Below are 17,961 nucleotides of genomic sequence, written 5' to 3' on the forward strand. Positions count from 1 at the left end.
CCCTGCGCGCCAGGACGGTACACCTGCGCTTTCGTTGCATCCTTCGTTGCACCTCGTTAAAGACAAACGCCGAAGTTTACCTCTAGGCATCGGCTGTCTCCTCTATCTCGCTCTCTCACTCCTTGGATCTCTGCCTCCGCGTAGGCGCTACGCCCACCACGCTATGTGGATTGCCGCGATCCACCCTTGGCCAGTGTTGTTTTTGCAAGACGATACGCTAATTTGCGTATTGTTCGCCGTCGTTTCGATCGGGGACGCGTCGACCGAGACCTGATTGCTTCACCTCGTGCGTCGGGTTCTTATTGAGAGCAGAGGGTGTTGACTCCTCGAGGAATGGCACACTCGTGATCTTATCGAACGCGTTGTGTCAGTTGTGACTGACAGCCTGCAAGACTAGGATGGGATGGTCTACATTGTTTTGGATCGTTGTAGCGAAAGATGGCAACGGAAGAGCTCGATTCCCTCGATTAGGAAAGGAGAGCGACTTTAGTTCTCGTAGTTTTAGCGCCGTCCTAAAGTAAATCTTTCGATTAAATACAAGGGGAAGCAAAGCCAACTTCTAGATTGGGAATCGTATAAACGTTTCCCTACTCGTGGAACGAGCATTCCGAATCGCCGCGCGAAAACGCGGCGTGGTGCATTTTTCCGATCCCACGAACGGGGGGAAACATCCGAGCCGGGTTAAAAGCCGATTCCAGGATCGGCGCAGCATCCGAACGATAATTGCGAGCGGTCTCGCTATCAAACGAGGAAGTATTCCCCATGAATTTTCCCAGGCGCACGCAGCGTTGCATCGGTTACAATGTAACGACGCCGGCGTCGATTCATTCCGCCGGATGCCAGGGATTCTAACGGCGGTCGGAACAGTGCCCGCGGTTCGCTAAATTCTGTGCTCGTATCGCAGCCACGAATCACTGATGCTTCGTCATGGATTGTCCGTAGTAAACTAGGTTATTCTACTGGCCAGTCACCCTCAGAGCTGCCAACGAAAGCTCAACGCGTTTAGTCAAGCATGACGTCACGTAGAACAAGGGAGAAAGCTGTATCGCTGTGGCTCTATTTCTTGTACCGTGTATGCTAGCGAAAGCTCAGTGCCTTGAACAAATCATGTCAACAATCTCAAAACTGACTCTGCTGGTCACCGTCGAGGTGAGAGTACTAAACAAATTGTCAAGCCTTTTCCTTGAACCATTTTCCAGGCGTTATTTTCCCTGTGCACCCTCGGTACCCAGATTCGCGTCTGAGCAGGCGCACTTGCGTCCTGTGGTTGATGGCCGTGCGGATTATCCGTGACTTTTCTTAGATCCAGGTAGAGATACGGGCCGAGTTTCATTAAGAGGTTCGTAGCCAATTAGCTTGGTCGGTTCGGGGCCGAGTGATACCGTGGCGCCGGCGGTCGCTGCCCGGTAGGAAGTCGTGCCGCGCAGCGATGCAGGGGGAAATCCGCGTAATTGATATTTAGGATATTACTCTTAAGAGCCACGGAGACGTGTAATCAGCGGATAACTGTATCCGCCAATGAGCGTAACTTTGAAATTACCACGTGGGATCGTTGCGCGCCGCGCTGTTTCCACAGGCATTAAACAAACGGCCTGTGCTATACTACTCGTGTTCGCGCGGACTAATTTACGTGCCAGCGATGGCGACCAATTTTTAACGATGCAATGGAAACGCCGCGGTCCTTTCTCCACGACGTCTCAGTTTTAAACGAGCTACTGTTGGAGAATACGATTTGTTGCGGAACGTCGTAACCTTTGGGATTCTTGGACGGTTGTGTGCACCAAGTTCAGCACGAGAGCCACTGGAAAATAAGCTTGGTTGTAGAGCATCGTAACTTGGGACTCTTTGGTCGTTGCTCAAAGTTTCAGAACCTCGCTAGCTAAGAATAAATTATGATACAAGGAAAATCTGAAGGTATTCAGTCCCCTGCGTACACTACCTCAGGTAACTCTAAACTCTCATCAACTCGTTAGAATGAATACATACAACAATAGTTCAATCAGTGCCCTGTTAATGCAGTCTGGAAATCAACTCGCCCAACCTGAGAAAAAGTCCACGCTTTAAATAACAATAAGGCTATTTTCTAGAGGTCTGAACAATAGAGCAGATCCGACTAATGTCTAGGAAAACTCGAAGAAACGTTTAATTCGCTGGCAAAGGAATTCAGCGACTACGAGTCTTTATAAACAGCTCGTCTAAGCACGGCGTAGATTGTTCGGCTAATAAAAAGTTAGTTTCCCCGTTGGTCGGGATGTAGCGAGCTTAAAAATAGTAGGGGAGGAAGGTATAGGGAGGAAGAAAGGGTCCCCTGTCGATATCCTCGAGACTTCGGGTAGTCCTCGAGTTTCCTCGCGACGAACAACGCTCGGGCCTGAGCGTCTTGAAAGCGCAAACGTTTCGATAGCTCGATAAAAGTTTACAAACTCCCGCCTCCGGCTCCTTTGAGTATCATCGATACCCGATGGAAATCCTTTTTAAATTCCTTCGGAGGGAGCGAGGGTGGAGAGCCACGAGTAGCATCGAGGGCCGATCGAGACCCTCTCCAAGGAAAGTACGGCGCACGAGTCGAATACAGACTCGACCTGGCGATTCGAATAAATATCGATATCAATGGCTCGTGTTCGCTTTCCTTTCCAGATTTACTTTCCTCGATCCACGCCGCATAAATTACGATTCGAGCAAATATCTCCCTCCTCGTAATTCAATAATGTACACTATCCCCCAGCCAGTGTCTATTTGCCCTCGAAGAAAACGCTGATCATTTATTTAAATTGCCATCTTTGTTTTGTTTTCTTCACTGCCGTGTACTGTGAAAAATAAATTTCACACACAATCATTTTTATATACAGTCTACAATTGGTCTTCCCAAGAAGACGATCCTCTTCTAGCGCGCTTAGTGTCTTTAGGCTATTTTGCCATCAGCGGAGCATCGAAGAGGGACTGCTACAAATCTCGCGAAGAACTCGATGACATTTACGAGTAAAGACTGTAATAGAGATATCTCTCCATTTTCTCGGCAAACGGAAAGACGACCAAAGTTGTATCTCCCATCGATTCACGCACGCACTTTCGCAAAACGGCCAAAAGGAGAGTGGGAAACATGAAGCGGGCCGGCGTTGAGCTTGCTCGTGCTCGTCCCGAGGGCCAACACGAAACAATGAACTCTGTAATTTTCTCGAGCAACGATGTTCCCCGGGAACCCTTTTCACGCGCCACCATAGCCCTGGGGCTCTCAGGGTTTTTTTTCTGCCAGACACAAAGGCGTCCAAGTCGATCGCCGCGGAATTGAGCGATCAGGGATCTATCCGACGCTCGATCGCCGCCGTGATCCGCCGCAGCTTTGCTCCCGAGGAGCCGAAAAAGACGAGAAACTGATAAAGGAACGGTTCCTGCACTTTTAAGGGAGCTAAGCGACCAAGAAGACCATTAGGACATTATTAAGATGAGGAACGATCCGAAAGTAATTTGATGATTAATGTTAAAACACTGAAATGACAACGTATTTTGAAAGAATTATTACACAACACGAACCATCGCAAGTTATTGCGAGAAACTAATTACTCCACGCTTTGCTTAACGTATGTTATGCAAATATACAGTGCCCAATTCTAGCCTGGAGTCAAGTGAACGTTAGAAAAACATTTTTCATTCCGGACGCAGTGTTCACGTTTTTTTTCTGTACGTTACAAATCGTCGTTTCCCATGTTCCATTTCCAGAAAACAAATCAATCGCGCTCGAGTTCCGTTCTCCGCGGAATGGAGCATGGCCGCTCTCGATACGTATTAAAACCATTACCGGCCTGGATCTATATCTATAAAGTTCGGAAAACATTTTATTCGCCGTCGAAAATTCCGGAAAGAATTTCGAGTAAATAAATCAAGGGGCCGAGAACCGCCGCGCTCGCTAAAAATTACTGGACGCGCGAACCTCGAAATTCTGAGCGCTTCAAATTGTGAACGCGGCTACACGATTAAGGCCGCGATGAAAAATCTATCCGAAAAATTGCTCGACAATCCTGCGTAACGTATTTTCATCCCGTGGACGACGAATCGTAGCTTGGAATAACGCTCGAAAATTTCAAAATTCCGTCCAATCTAAGCGTTAGCTGCGAATCTGTAACTATTGCAACTCACTGCATCAAAATGCACAAACAAATGAGTATCGACTCGTTCTTCGATTAAATAATTGCCTTTAAATCTGACAAACGACTAGGAAAAAAAAAAACATGTTTTCCGTTTTATCGATCACCGTTTCAGTAATCCGAACGAGTCTCGGGAGCTAAGCTGAAATTAACCACCATAAAATTAACCGATCGCGGCACACGATTACCGTCTACAGTCAAATCGGCAAATAAAGCGTTAAAAGTGATCTCTGACGATCGTTATCGTTTCTCTTTTTTTCAAATACATTCTCCACTTCCGCCAACTGTGCACCTGGTTGGTTCTAGGCAGAGATGAACTACATTCTCGTCCAATTCACAAAGGGACCTCTTCTTGTTTATGGAAATTATTAACGACTTCCAGTTTTATAAAATCTAGAGGTACTGCAAGTTCAATTATCATATACAACGCGAAGGTAATTGCAGGGATGCCTATATTGATGGGTAAGCTAATCTAATTATTAATAACGTGGAAATCGAAGGAACTTTGATTCCTTCGATCTCCCTTCGGGTCACTACTCGTAGTTAATCTCCGTTTAACGACGTCGCGTTCAAGTGCATGCTCGTCGCGCGACGATTTATGCAGATGAGGCGCGATTCGGGACACGGATCAGCGATAACTTCATTACGGTCCTGGCTAATTATGGGAAATTAACGCGACTAATTGCACCGCCCCTCCATCGATCGAGATTAAATCGATAAACGGGGGCCCTCTCGATGCGGTCGATGATGCTGGAGCCCGTTTCATAAACATTAGGGTCTTCGCGAACGTGTGCTGGGTCCAAAGCTTCGAATAGTATTTCTCATATCTAAAGTGGTCAATTCTGAGAATGATCTAAGTCACTTGACGTAGGAAAAAACATTGAAAAATACACGTCTACGCCAAATTTTCGTAAAATTTTACAACTACGAATTTTACTTCCTTTACGATATAATGGTAAGTTTATCGTAGAAAGGAATAGAATTCGTTTCTGTACCTAATAGTATCTTTAAACGAAGAAAACGTAAATCGACCCGCTTTCATAATGACCGCTACAATTGCAAAGCTACGATTTTCTTTAGAACCATTAATTTCTCGAAGGAGATTAAACCGAATGGAACGCGTGCTCGAGGAGGCAAGACGAAGGAGAGAGAAATCAGAAACGATAGAGTCTCGGTTGCATCGGCCTTCCGCGGGTCGAGGAAGCCTCGGGTAATGCCTAGCCGCGTGTATCGAACTCTCGTCCACGCGGACGCGAAGTCACGACCTACTAATGAACGATTATGCTACAATTTGCCCCGGGACGGCAGCTCTCGTAATTTATTAAATTACAGTGATCCGTGTCCCGGCTCCGGGCATCCGGTAGTCGCGCATCCCCGTTCCGCGGCGATCCCTTCCCGCTCGTCGCTTTTCGATTTCGATTACGAGATCTCGCGGCCGATTACCAGCGCGTCCGCGCGACGATTAAACGAATCCCATCGACGCTCCAGGGAAAATGGGTCGCTGCTCTGATCCGGGACGATTACCAGTCGTGAATTTTAATCGATACCCACGGAATTCAACGCGGTCCGTTGCGATTTGATTCCTCTATCGAAATTAACTCCAAATGAGAACTTAATACAAGTACAGTTTGTTTCGATTTCTTCGAATTTCAACATTTCACGGAGCTCGACACTTTAAGAGGATTTCAATTCTTGTCATTTCGAGGAACGATCCACGAAAAGGGTGTCGATGGAGAGTGGAGGCTAAGAAAAAAAGAAGTGGAGGGTCCGATGGTGGCCAGCGCAGGGGCGAGTGTTCGCCAGGGTATAGTAGAAACGAGGAGGAAGGAGCAAACCAAGAAGCGAAGCAAGAGAAAAGGATGGATGAAGATGGAGGATTGCATTATTATCGGGGGTATTTACGGGAATTCGCGACGGAATCGTTGCGTGTCCGCTGCCGATGCAGTCATAAACAAAGGGCCATTAATTTAGCCACGAGGAATGCCCAATATCCTTCGAATGCTTTTGCGGCGATCCACCGATAGGCAGCTAACGCGCGGATAAAATAAGTTTAGGGGCGTGAAATTGGCAGTAATTTTACAAGCCATAACGATCTACTAAATCTGTAAAATAATTAAGGGCGCAGATGTTCCCGCCCGAGCACCAGACTCCTACGGCGTCCGCCTCCCCCGCGCATCGCTACTGCAAAGACGCCCTTTCCGTTCCCCTTTCGTCTTTCGTCTTTCGTCCATAGTTCTTTTGGTTGATTTTTTTTTTTTTCAACAAAAGGACCACTGTTCCCTCGCTCTGGAGCTGCTTCGTCGATGGTCCACGGTCTGGTGTGTGATGAGATGCCTTGTCCATGGTGTACAGCGGTGTTCAAATGCATTAACACGCACAGAATTTCTGTTACCGATTTAACGAGTAAAATAGTGGCTCCATGCATAACTGAGCAACAAATTTAGTAAACGTACAGCCTAACGTATCCACTCTCAGGTACTCTATAAGCATCCCCGTAAAGTCTCGCAACTATCCGTGAAAAAATGTTCAATTCCTCCTTCACTTTCAATCTATCGTTCTATCTTAACCTCTCAATCATTTTGGGTACCAAGATTCGAATACACATAGGCGCCTGCAGGCGGTCCAACGATCTATACGCGTACAAGCGTGATCACCACTCGAAGGTTTATGGTTCCATTTCATACGTTCAAATATACATTATAAGTTAATGTATGAGAGATAGCTTTAGCGGCTTGAGGTTGTCCGTTTAGTATACCGGTTTCAGACGCTGTCCCTTGGCACGATGATTCCGAACGTTCGTAATTTGAACACCAATCTGCAACTATGTATCCAGTTTTGCCCGAAGAATATAGTTTTAGATGGAAAAGAAACATCGCGACGACGATTCGCCTTCCGCGTTCCTGGCGATCATAAACGCGTAATCGTACGATCGACTGTGCGACAACCTGACATTGGTCTGGATTCCCGAGTATCAGCCCCAATCGATGACAGGATTTACAGGATTTTAGTTCAGAACCAGTATTACGTTTAAAAAAAACCAAAAGGGGAAAACTAGAAGCCGTTGAATTTAAAATGAACGGATTTACGTCGTTCTCCAGGCATCGACACTCGAAGAATTGAGATCCCAGGGACGTGGACTCTCGATTGCTTTCCACCCAAAAATGTGTTTCATCAGGGGTAATAGCCTAAACCTTCAATTCAACGATACATCGGAACAGAGGACATGGCTGATCTCCAATCGCTTAATTTTCCGAGTGGTTTGACCAAGGCTGAAGACGATGACCATCGTGCGACTACCCGACCTAGGCAACCAGCTGAAACTGTCGCCGTTTCCCAAGGTCCGCACGCAGCGAAAACCGGTCACGGTTTCCGGCGCGGCATTTTAATGCGCGCGGCACCAGCCTCTCTATCGCTTACGTATCGGTGCTTACCGATCTTTTCCACGTTGCAGAGAGAGGAGGAGGCGGTGGTGGCGGTGGCCGGCGGTTCTCGCTCGGTTTTTTCGCAACACGCGCCGTATTATTAATGGTGTCACGTATATGCCGGCGCGTACACACCGTCTCATCATGGACAGTAACCCAAGGCACAGGTAGATGCCAAGATTCCGCGGGAGTAGCATTCTTTCCGCTGATAAGAAACGAGGATACGAAATTACGGTGGTCGCGGCAAATTTAATAAAGCCCGAATTAATGTACCGCTGTTAGCCGAGAAGGTTGTTTTCCCCAGTGATGATGCCCAGGCATCCGATCCGCTTTCTCTACCCAAAACTCCGGGGGATGCTGCACGGGGCTCCGTTAAATTACGCAATACCCCGTATTATTATGCATTTATTTCGTATATATGCACGCGCACGACCCCGACACACGCGAAGAAAAGGTTATTAGCTAAAAGCTGTGTATTAATTCGAACCTTATCGGTGCATGAACACGGCGCGTGACCGCCATGCAAACGCGTCGGCGTTGTCACGCGATCTCGACCAATTTATTTGACCTTTGCGCGATCATAACTCGCGTACCCCCCTCTTTGCTCTCTTTTCTGGGAAATTGGGTCTCCACGCCTGTTGAATGAACATGAAATTGCAATTTCGCTCGTTTAACTTTGGCTCGTCTGTCCTACCGATCTGGCGACTGGACCACGCGACGCGGACGTTTTTCTTCTCTGCGTCAAAGACTTCGAGAAAACAGGTTCATAGTTTTAAATGCAACTGAATCTAAAGCCAACGAGATTCCTGAGTGATCTAAACGAAACCTTCCAGCGAGTCTAAACCATTTGCATCTAAACCATTAATTCCAATACGCGGAATGACTATGATACACAAAAATTGGCAAGCAATATTCCACACCTCGGTCTTAAGAGGAAAGTGCTAATAGCCACGTTACCACAAATCTTTCGTTTCCGACAACCAGTCGCTTGACGAGTTTCATAGAAGAGTCTGCGTCAAGTGTGTCCCCGCGATGATGTTCCCTCGGTCTCTTCCATCGCGGTCGGTTCGGGGCGGTCGGGAATCCTCATTTTTCCAACTTGGTCCCGCGAAAGCGTACAATTAGCCAGAAGGACGACCACACGCGAGCCTCGTAAAAGCAGCGTCGGTCCTCGTCACGTTCCCGTGGCAATCAGCGCGTTTCTTCGCACAGCAGCGCGACGATTAAGCGCGGAAGGACCAGCGAGTGGACAAAGACGACCACGGGAGGACGAGGACGAGTAAAAACTTAATGGTTAACGATTCGCGGCTACCACACCTTAATGTCAGCGCTCGTAAATTCGGTCTGTTCTATTTCGGTCTGACTTTCAGTTGCTTGGTGCGTAATAACTTGCAATCATCGATGTCAATAATTGAATACATCGGTTTCCAACGATAGTTTTTGACGATAGAAGGGAGGAATATTCCGTGATCGAAGTCAGGGATTTTCATGAAATTGATGTATGTCGTAAACTACCTAAAATTAGAGAGGGTTTAAGTCATCGTTTCAAGGCTTGGAGCCACGAAGCCTTGCAACAACAAACGCGAGGTAACAATGATCTATCTCTGTTATCTGGTAGAATATAATTCTACGCCAAAGTTCAAAGTAAAAGATGATCTATGGTAGCACACATCTTTAACCAATGTTCCTTTGAATCACTTCCACGCTCCAAATTCTCTGAGGGATCAGGTTGAGAAGATAATTCATTGGGTGGATTCCGATCCTTTGATTGGATTAGGCTCGCAACCGTTCCACGAGCTATCGCGCGAAACGCAACGCTGCTATCGTTTTCTCGGAAATAATTAACGAACCGCGATAAAGTGTCTTCAGCCGATGAAACGTTGTTCTGTGGGGTCCATGAAGGGACGTCGTTCATGAGCAGGCGGCGACATCCAACGCTCGGCTAAGCGACTTATTAGCGTGGTCGGTTTTCAGGCTTGGCGAGAAAGAGGACAACAAGATCGAGAGGTTATTAGTCGGCAGTTGTTCGTTTTCCAACGATGACGACGCTGATCGGCGACTCCTAGCCTGATTGTGCATCTGGCGGCTGATGAACGTTCGAGACGGACGTTGAACCGTTCGACCATTCCATTGACTGATGCGTGCACTCCGCTATGGTGATTCGAACTTCCAGAAACTATGCGAATAAAACGAACGAGAATAAACGACTAGACGCTAGAACGGCCTAGACGCGAGACTGATGGCATCGTCCTGGACATCCTCGAGAGCTTTCACGAGCTCCGAATGAAAAATGTCTCGTTATCCCGAACAATGAACAATCAGGGTCGAACCATCAGTTTCGGAGATTTAATTTTTAATCCATTCGTTGTACGATATCTTTGACTAACCGTGACGTCGTTCGCGAAGATATAATTTTCGTCGATGACATTAGGTTCAACGATCCAAGTCGGCAAAGATGGTACCGGTTAAAACCCGTTCACTCGATGACTACCGATTTACGGTACTGAACCGAAGATTGCTTATTAGAGAGTCAGACGAAGCTATGAAATAGAAAGACCAGTGACAATTTGATAGATTGAGCTTTTTGTCGAGCGACTCGTCGTTAGGACTGGCACCAGTGAAATTATTGGGTTTTTTGTTCGGCGACCGGTCGAATAACTAATAACGAGGCGCATGCCTTCTTGCTCGGTGATAGACGCTGTCGTTGGTCAGGGACGCTCCATGGAAACTCCTCGACCAACCGGAGCCTGAGAATTAGCGAATTGTGTAAGAGTAGAACAGATTTTGTCGCTCCTTGAAGTGTCTAGATTTGAAATGATATTAATCGATGGTTTTGCTACGCGATTCTTGAGTACAGTACTACCCATAACATTGTTTAATCGAAAAACTCTAAATAGACCTCGTAAAGAACTTGTAGATTAATTGTCTCTCGACGAACCGTGCTTGTAATCGAAAGTCAAAAGGGACCCCCGTTTAACAGTGGCCACGGCAAATATTGAGGCTTAGAATCGCGTGCACGAGTAATCGATAACGCGGGTAATTAATTTCGAGAAAAAGCTGGCTCGATTGCGTACACGTTTCGTGCAATCGATCTTAACCTTTCGGCCCAAGTATGCGTCTAATAGCCACGCATGATCTTTCACTCGGTTACCCGTGTACCCGCGCATGGCCGCCTTTAATCGACGCGTTGCGTTTCTCCTTCGAGTCTAATTTGCCATTGATTTACGACCGATTGCTTCTTATCCTGTGTGGTATCGTTTTAAACTGTTACAATTCCGACGGAACCGATGTCTTTGATTCGCTTCCATGAGCTACATACTTCAGACACCATTGTTCGCGTATTTTTACGATACGAAGTCATTTTATTTTTTCTTTGCTCTGCGAGTATTTTGCTCTAGCATTGTTATCCGTAATTAATTACGATACTGTAATTTATGACGTCCGAAATATGACACGGTCAACCGCTACATGGATTCGAAAATGAATCTGCTGTATCCAAAATGAAGTAGAGTTGATGTAGTAAACATGTAATTCTATTAAAGGTTTCTCTGGTATGGAAAGATCGTTGCGTAAACGGCGCAACGGAGGTCGCGCAACGAGTCATAGGATGCATTTATCTCGATTTTTTGCTTCTATTATACTTTATTTTCTCGCATTCGTGCGTTCACGATCGAACTGCCACGGGTACACGCTTACGGTCACCAATTTTTATTTTTCACAATAATCCATTTACTCGCATCTTTGCGTACGGTGTTTATCCGCGCTGCAGTCGTTTATTAGAGTCGCGTCGAAGCGCGTTCGCGAAGCAATTCGATTTCGTTCGCGTGAAACGCGTACATTAACGGGTTTACGAACAAATCGCTCGTTCCTCGAAACCCTCCCGTAACTCGTTTTCATTTTACTCGTCTTCAATTTGCCCCCTGTACTTGCACACCCTTAAATTTTATCCGCGAACTCGCAGCTGCGCCTTTTTCCTCGGGTTCTCGACTTTGCGCGCGGAATACTTTTATTTCTCCTTGTTCCAGTGTTCCGAATTCGAACGATTCGTCACACCCTATTTTTTATTTCAATTGAAGAATTATATGGTTTGGTCCCTGTTTTCGTGATTATCTTATTTCAAATTTCAATTGCGAATAATTAACACAAAAGCCTACTTATCAAAAAAAGTTTCCTATTAATTCACAAAATTTTCTATTTAAGGAACGAGGATAAATAAAATTCCTTTTCGTTGAATACGTATCGAAGAATGTCAACTCTGAAAGTCCACGTACTCGATACCGCGACTTTGGATTCGCGTCGCTTAATTGCCGCTTAAATTCACGTTACACGATGTCAATTACGATTTCACGGGGAACAATTCACGGACAGTGGCATGCACCGAAAGGAATCCCGCTACCGGTCGCGGCCGTGGAAGTCGGCTAATAAAAGAGAAAAAATCATTAACTAATCATTAACTGTAACCATTTACCGGGCGTACGGGAGAGATTCAAAGAGGGGCCGACGCGGTGACGAGGCAGCGACGACCGGTGACCAACGGCTAATGACGATGACTTTTTGTCGAGGAGCATATTTTTTTGTCGGCCAAAGCCACTTCTCACTGCACGCCTCGACCGAGGGAGCGCCTCCGTCCCCGACGCAATCTCTAATTACGGTTATTACGAAAATATTTCTCTGCTCGATCGGTACTTCCGTATTTTTTACATCTCTGATTACGAGCGTCGCCTAAGTCGTGCTACGTCGCGGTTTATAAGTGCTCGTGCCTTCTTTTTTATTAGCGGAAGAATTGAATCGAGGCGAGGAATGATCATCTTCGATTAAAAGATACTTTGTGCAAGCGGTTATTGTTCCAGTCTAACCATTTCTTGAAGTTGTGAGGGAGAACCATCCAGGAAGAGGACAAAATACATTATAGTTTTTTTCTACAATTCATCTCCACTTTTCTTAATATTTTAATCGCCCTTTGTTACTATAATTAATCCCCCGCTGAAAATTCTCATCTGTCCCGTTATCCTGGATCACTCCACGCGTCGAAGAGAAAAGTTTGGTTCGATTGCGCCCCGACAACCACGGCTGAAACCGCTCGTATGCTCGGAAACCCTTCAGGATTCCGTGCACTGCGGCAAGTCGTACGCGGATCAACGTTGAAATCTCGCCGATGCTAGGGGACTGCAGTTTAAAAGGGGGATTCTTTCGCTCGGCTCGAAAAACGAGTAAAAGTAGAAACGAAGTAATTAGCGTTTCGAAAGTTTCAGCTCGGAACTGTCGTATCGCGCCGCGAAGTAGAACGTCCGCCGGGCGGAATCTAATTGCGCCGACGTTTAATTAGATCGTTCGCGCTCGCTCTCGCGGGTCCCGTGCTGCCCTTCGTATCAAACTTGGCCTGTCCTTAACGATACGGATCAGCCTTAATTCACCGCCCTCGTCTGGGCGGCATTAATCTCGCTTCTGCGGCCGCCACGCCGCGGAACGATGCTAAAATTAGCGCGGCCCGTTAATTTAGCGCACTGACTCCACGCACGCGCTCCTATATGCGTATATATAGAAGCATTGATTGTTTCGCGCGCCCACGATTGTGTTTCCTTTCGCTAGTATGCTCGAGGTATGCGAGACAGCGCCGCCAAGTCTTTCCAAAGATCGCGGCACCCGATCAGCCCTTTGCCCTCCATTCGCTTCGCTACGGCGACACCTGTGCTTCGCGTACGGATAATTAGCAATCTCAGTTCTCGATCGTGCTAGATGCTACCATATCTGGGTTTAAATAACAACCTACGTTTTTGTTTACAGATAAAAATATTTCGCGAAACGAGCAAATATACTACCAATTATTGTATATTTATTTCAATCCGTCACCTCGTAAAGGGTGGAAAGAGAAGTAGGCTAGTAGAAAGTAGGCTAGTTTACTGCGTAACCGGTGTTTCTTTGTAGGTACATATTTGGGATTTGTAGCGGGTCGTAAAACCAACTTGCTGCTCGCATTTCAGAAATTAGAATGTTTACTCGCGGTGCTGTGCCACGAAGGAGCTTCGTTGGTCTCGTTGTTCTTGCGTAAAGTATACGTATTATCTCTAGAAATAAAGTGCACAATGCTTTTACTTAAAGCATCGATGACTGGGTTAATGTCGAAATTGGGTGAACCCTGCTATTGGTGGGTTGCGATAGCGAGCTCATTCGATCTCGATCGCCGTGTTCCCCGAGTTTTTGTTCCTGACGTGGGTAGCAGGACATAAATTATTCTTCGGCTTGCCAGAGCTGGGCATTTAATTGTGACAACGAGATTGATCGCTGCCGCGACTGCTCGGCCCGTGCGCCCCATTAATATCGCGGGACACGATTTACGCGGCGGGATAATGCATAATCGAGAAACAAAAGTCGGCGCATTGAATACACCCGGGACGCACGGCGTTATTAAGTATTATATTTAAATCATTTGTTGGCGGCCGCATCGGTGCTAACGAGGGGGCCACGACAGAGGCTTAACGAGACGCGCGCGCGCGCGCGCCCACGCTATTATATCGTTTCAGGGTTAGCATCGTTTCGATCTTGACGAATGATTCCTCCTCTCTATAGGCTCCACAGAACTTAAATCCGGTCATTTTCAGATTTGGAATCAGCGCCCCCAAAAACACCTGTATATCGATCATTGTTAGATACCCTTAAACAATTGTTATTTTTTATCTAAATTGAACTACTTCGATATCTTTTTAAGTTGAACCTTACTTTTGTGTCTCCAACCCTTTCTGACGCAGCTTGCCTTCCACGAATGGCAGTGCCATTGTCACAAAACTGTAAATTGAATATCGATCGACTGCAGGTTTCTGTGTCATGTCGTCGCCCATTAAACACCCCCTAGCTCTGTTTCCGAAGCTCGAAAATGAGTTCCGTGGGCGAAGGGATTCTCATCGCCGATCGAACGGCGTCGATCGACCTCCGATGGTTTTCGTGGAACTATTCGTGTCACGCTTCGGTATATTTTAGTGACACGATATTTTCTGTCCTCTTGCTCGATATTCAATGGTAGAATCGAAAGTTTCGCGAAATACCGAGGGATATTCTAGCCTAAATCTAAGATATAGTAGTGTACGCGGTCTTACCGTGCATATCGTCGGAGTTTGCCCATGGATCTTGCTGGTGTCGAAGAAGTCCGGAGCTTTAGGCATCTCCGAGTGTGTCCTGGACGACAGGGGTGACGACGTGGGAATGCTACTTGCATTGGACGCGTGAGTTGTAGGCAGTGGCGTGCCGAGTGGAAGGTCCGGTCGAAAGAAGCACATTGGCCACTGTAACAATAACACGATCGAATCATATTAAACAAAATTCAAAACGTTTCCATTGGATGAAGTAATTTATGCATTTGCAAATTGTACATTGTAGATTCTGATAGGCCAAGGATTTCTTAAAAAGATAAGAAGGAGGAACGTCGATAACGCGCGAAGAAACACCGACACGACCTACAGAAATAGAGTCTTGATTTTCGACAAGCAATCCCTCATGCACATAAAAAGACTTGTTGAAAAGGGCTGTAATTCAAACGACCATCCTCGACATTTTATCGCCAAGATAAGGAAGAAACCAAGGAAGAACGAAAGGAAGAGTCATCGTTATCCGAACACTTTCCGACAATCGAGAGGACTTTTCCACGATGCTGGACCGTTTGCCTGTCATCGACAGCATTTTTTCCCCGCTGAAAAGGGATCCCCGTCTCTGGGCACTTCCAGCATGCAGATAAAAACCACTACGGGAGGGAGACTCGAGCATTAGTGTCGCCGAGTGAATATGAACCTCTCTAAGATAGATGACACAAGCCCCTGACCCTGTAAGAAGCGCAATCGTCTTCGAGGTCACCGTGCGTGTGGTCCATTGTAAGTGTTCTTACGGAGGAGCCCAGGGGAGAGGATGAAAAGAAGCCACGGCGTGTTCCGTTCACCGTGGTACGTAAAGACCTTTTGATCGCCTTGCTGGACCAGACGACACGAATTCCGTTGATACGTCCTGACAAAACGCCTGCATTCGGTGCTCGATGCGATCGCCTCGCGATACAACAGGGGGGTGCGTTAACCCCTCACAGCCTGGCGTGTCGTACATTGCTCATACCGCTTCCTCTTATTTTATCTTTCAACCTTCATCGTTCGGAAGATTTAATATCGTTAAATGGGACGTAACAAATGCGTTGGATCCGCAGGAATTGACGAGTCCTGTAATAGTTAACGATAAAAGTTTATGTAAACTGTACACGTGGTGAACCAGATTGAATACACAACAAATTAAGGCAAGTATAGACGCTACCTTAGTTACCCTAAACGGCGGTGCATCGAGCCCATCGCTGAAGGATAGTAGGAATCCGTCCAAGCCATGAGAATCTTACGTCACAGAGTGCCGTAATATCGCGTGTTTCGGTTATTTTCGAGCACGGGGATGGAGGGGGGCCGATTGGTCACGACACGACTGAAAGTTAGCACCCGGAGCGCGAGGGGGTACACGGTTTCGGGGTGGTCTGGCGAATGTCTCTTGTCGTTGGCTCGCGGGAGTTAACGCCAAAACCGAAATAACAAACTCCTAAACTGCGTGAGTTAACGCCACCGCGTCGGGGTTTCGACGGTCTGTTATTTTCTGTTTATCGCCGCCATTCTGTACACCGGCGAACGGTTTACCGTAGACTGCACCGTGTAACGGAAATCGTTTCGTCTGACCTTGGTAAAAATGTATCAACGGAGAACGTGCCCAACCGTTTCCGATGCGACCTGTGCTCCAGTTTCGCAGCACTCTCCTCCTGTAGTGGTTACTTCATCGCGCGCGTGCCCCCAAACGTCCTTGAAATTAAATGTCTGCGACAGTGAAGGTACGATGAAATGTTTTTCTTGGTTTTCGAATTAGTTTTGCTAAAGTTGTTTAATGACAGTCGTAGTCTCGATAGTGTTCAAGATTTCTAGGAAATGTTCAAATTTAGTACTAATCGGTCCCAGCAAGTATAGTTGCGTCGCCACGTGTAATATCGGCGGACTATTTTTGTACCAGTTAGGGGAAACGTGGCGCGGGATTTTTCAAATACCATGCTCGCGAGTCATCGAATAGTCAGCTGTAACCAAAGTAGAAGCTTCGCGTGGATCTTATCGGGGCCGAAGGAAAATATTTGCGTTGTAATTAATCACTGGCCCCTCAGGGACGATCCTACGACAGGGCCCATTGCCGCAATCATAATCGTGATGTACGAAGGGTGGGTGACTTTTTTAACGCTACCATCCGCGATCCGAAAATAGCAAACGACGACGTAATTCTTCCGAACACGCGGATGCTTTTTAACAAACACGTACCTATTTCGGGTAACGCGATAAGAAAGTTTAGGTTTACTCCGTTACTTGGGTAATTTAGGTACTACGCAATAATTATAAAATCACTGTTTTTTGATTACAATATTGTTAAGGTAATTTATAATTTTCCACACCTGGAATGCAAACTTTGTTAGAGAAAGCTCCAAGAGCAAATCGATATTCTAGGTTAATGTACCGTAAAATGGCCCGTTGATCAAGGATCGAATGATAAACAGTGTTCCCTCCCGTCGCGACGGAAAGAAAAAGAAATTGGACGGAGATTGCGATCGACGAGAACGGGTCGTTGGTTACTCTCCAATTTGACCCAAAGGACCCGCACTTCGTACGTAATCAGTAATCGTCGCTTAAGAATCATTAAACGGGCCCACGGCGTAATTACACGGCAGGACAGATTGCACGTTTCGAGGACGGTGTGGTTATCGATTGCGATCGGCGAAATTGATTCGCGGAGCCGAACTGGATCGATGAAATTCGGGACGAAAACGTCTGTCAACTGTCTCGAAGAAATTTATCTTTTAGCCCGTTGAATGTATAGTTCAAAGTGTAAATTAGAGAACATCTTGAAATAGTGGTTAGAATAAACATGAATTAAAATACACGAAATCTAAAATTTGTATAGGATTAGCATGCTGCATTCCTTTATGTGTAACAAGTTCATTTTCTGATCAAAGCAAGACTAAGTAAGATTAAAAGAAGCTAGACGTGCTCGAAAACAGGACCCTAATTCTAAGGACAAATTACGGAGCCCAAGTGTAGCTCTCTCCTCGAAGAGAGAGTGACGTGCCATCGCGCCGTTAACATCCCCCAACGAGGACTTTCGGAACAAAGAGGGCTGATTACGCGTTTTATTGAACATTACGCTTGCGACGATGCAATTCCGCGACAGGCATCAATTTCGAGGGAGACACGCCACGCTCGTCACGGCGCTACGCCTAAAAGCGACGGAGGTTCAGGCTCGTGTTCGACCTATGCAAATCCTGAGCGTACACGCTTCCATACACCGCTCGTCTCCCGCACAAGGCGGGATAGATAATAGAAATAATAGACTCCATAAATTCCAGATTCGTTGGG

General features: G+C 46.5%; 1 protein-coding gene across 1 annotated transcript in view; it reads right to left on the minus strand.

Moving 5' to 3' along the window:
- LOC128885569 (uncharacterized) overlaps positions 1-17,961 on the minus strand; it is a 215,874-nt gene that overhangs the window by 182,497 nt on the left and 15,416 nt on the right. Inside the window, exon 2 of the mRNA XM_054139667.1 lies at positions 14,656-14,841. Coding sequence (XP_053995642.1) covers positions 14,656-14,841 — 186 coding nt within the window. The remainder of the gene's footprint in view (positions 1-14,655; positions 14,842-17,961) is intronic.

The sequence above is a fragment of the Hylaeus anthracinus genome, unplaced genomic scaffold (genome assembly GCF_026225885.1).
Source record: "Hylaeus anthracinus isolate JK02 unplaced genomic scaffold, UHH_iyHylAnth1.0_haploid 11981, whole genome shotgun sequence".
NCBI lineage: Eukaryota > Metazoa > Arthropoda > Insecta > Hymenoptera > Colletidae > Hylaeus > Hylaeus anthracinus.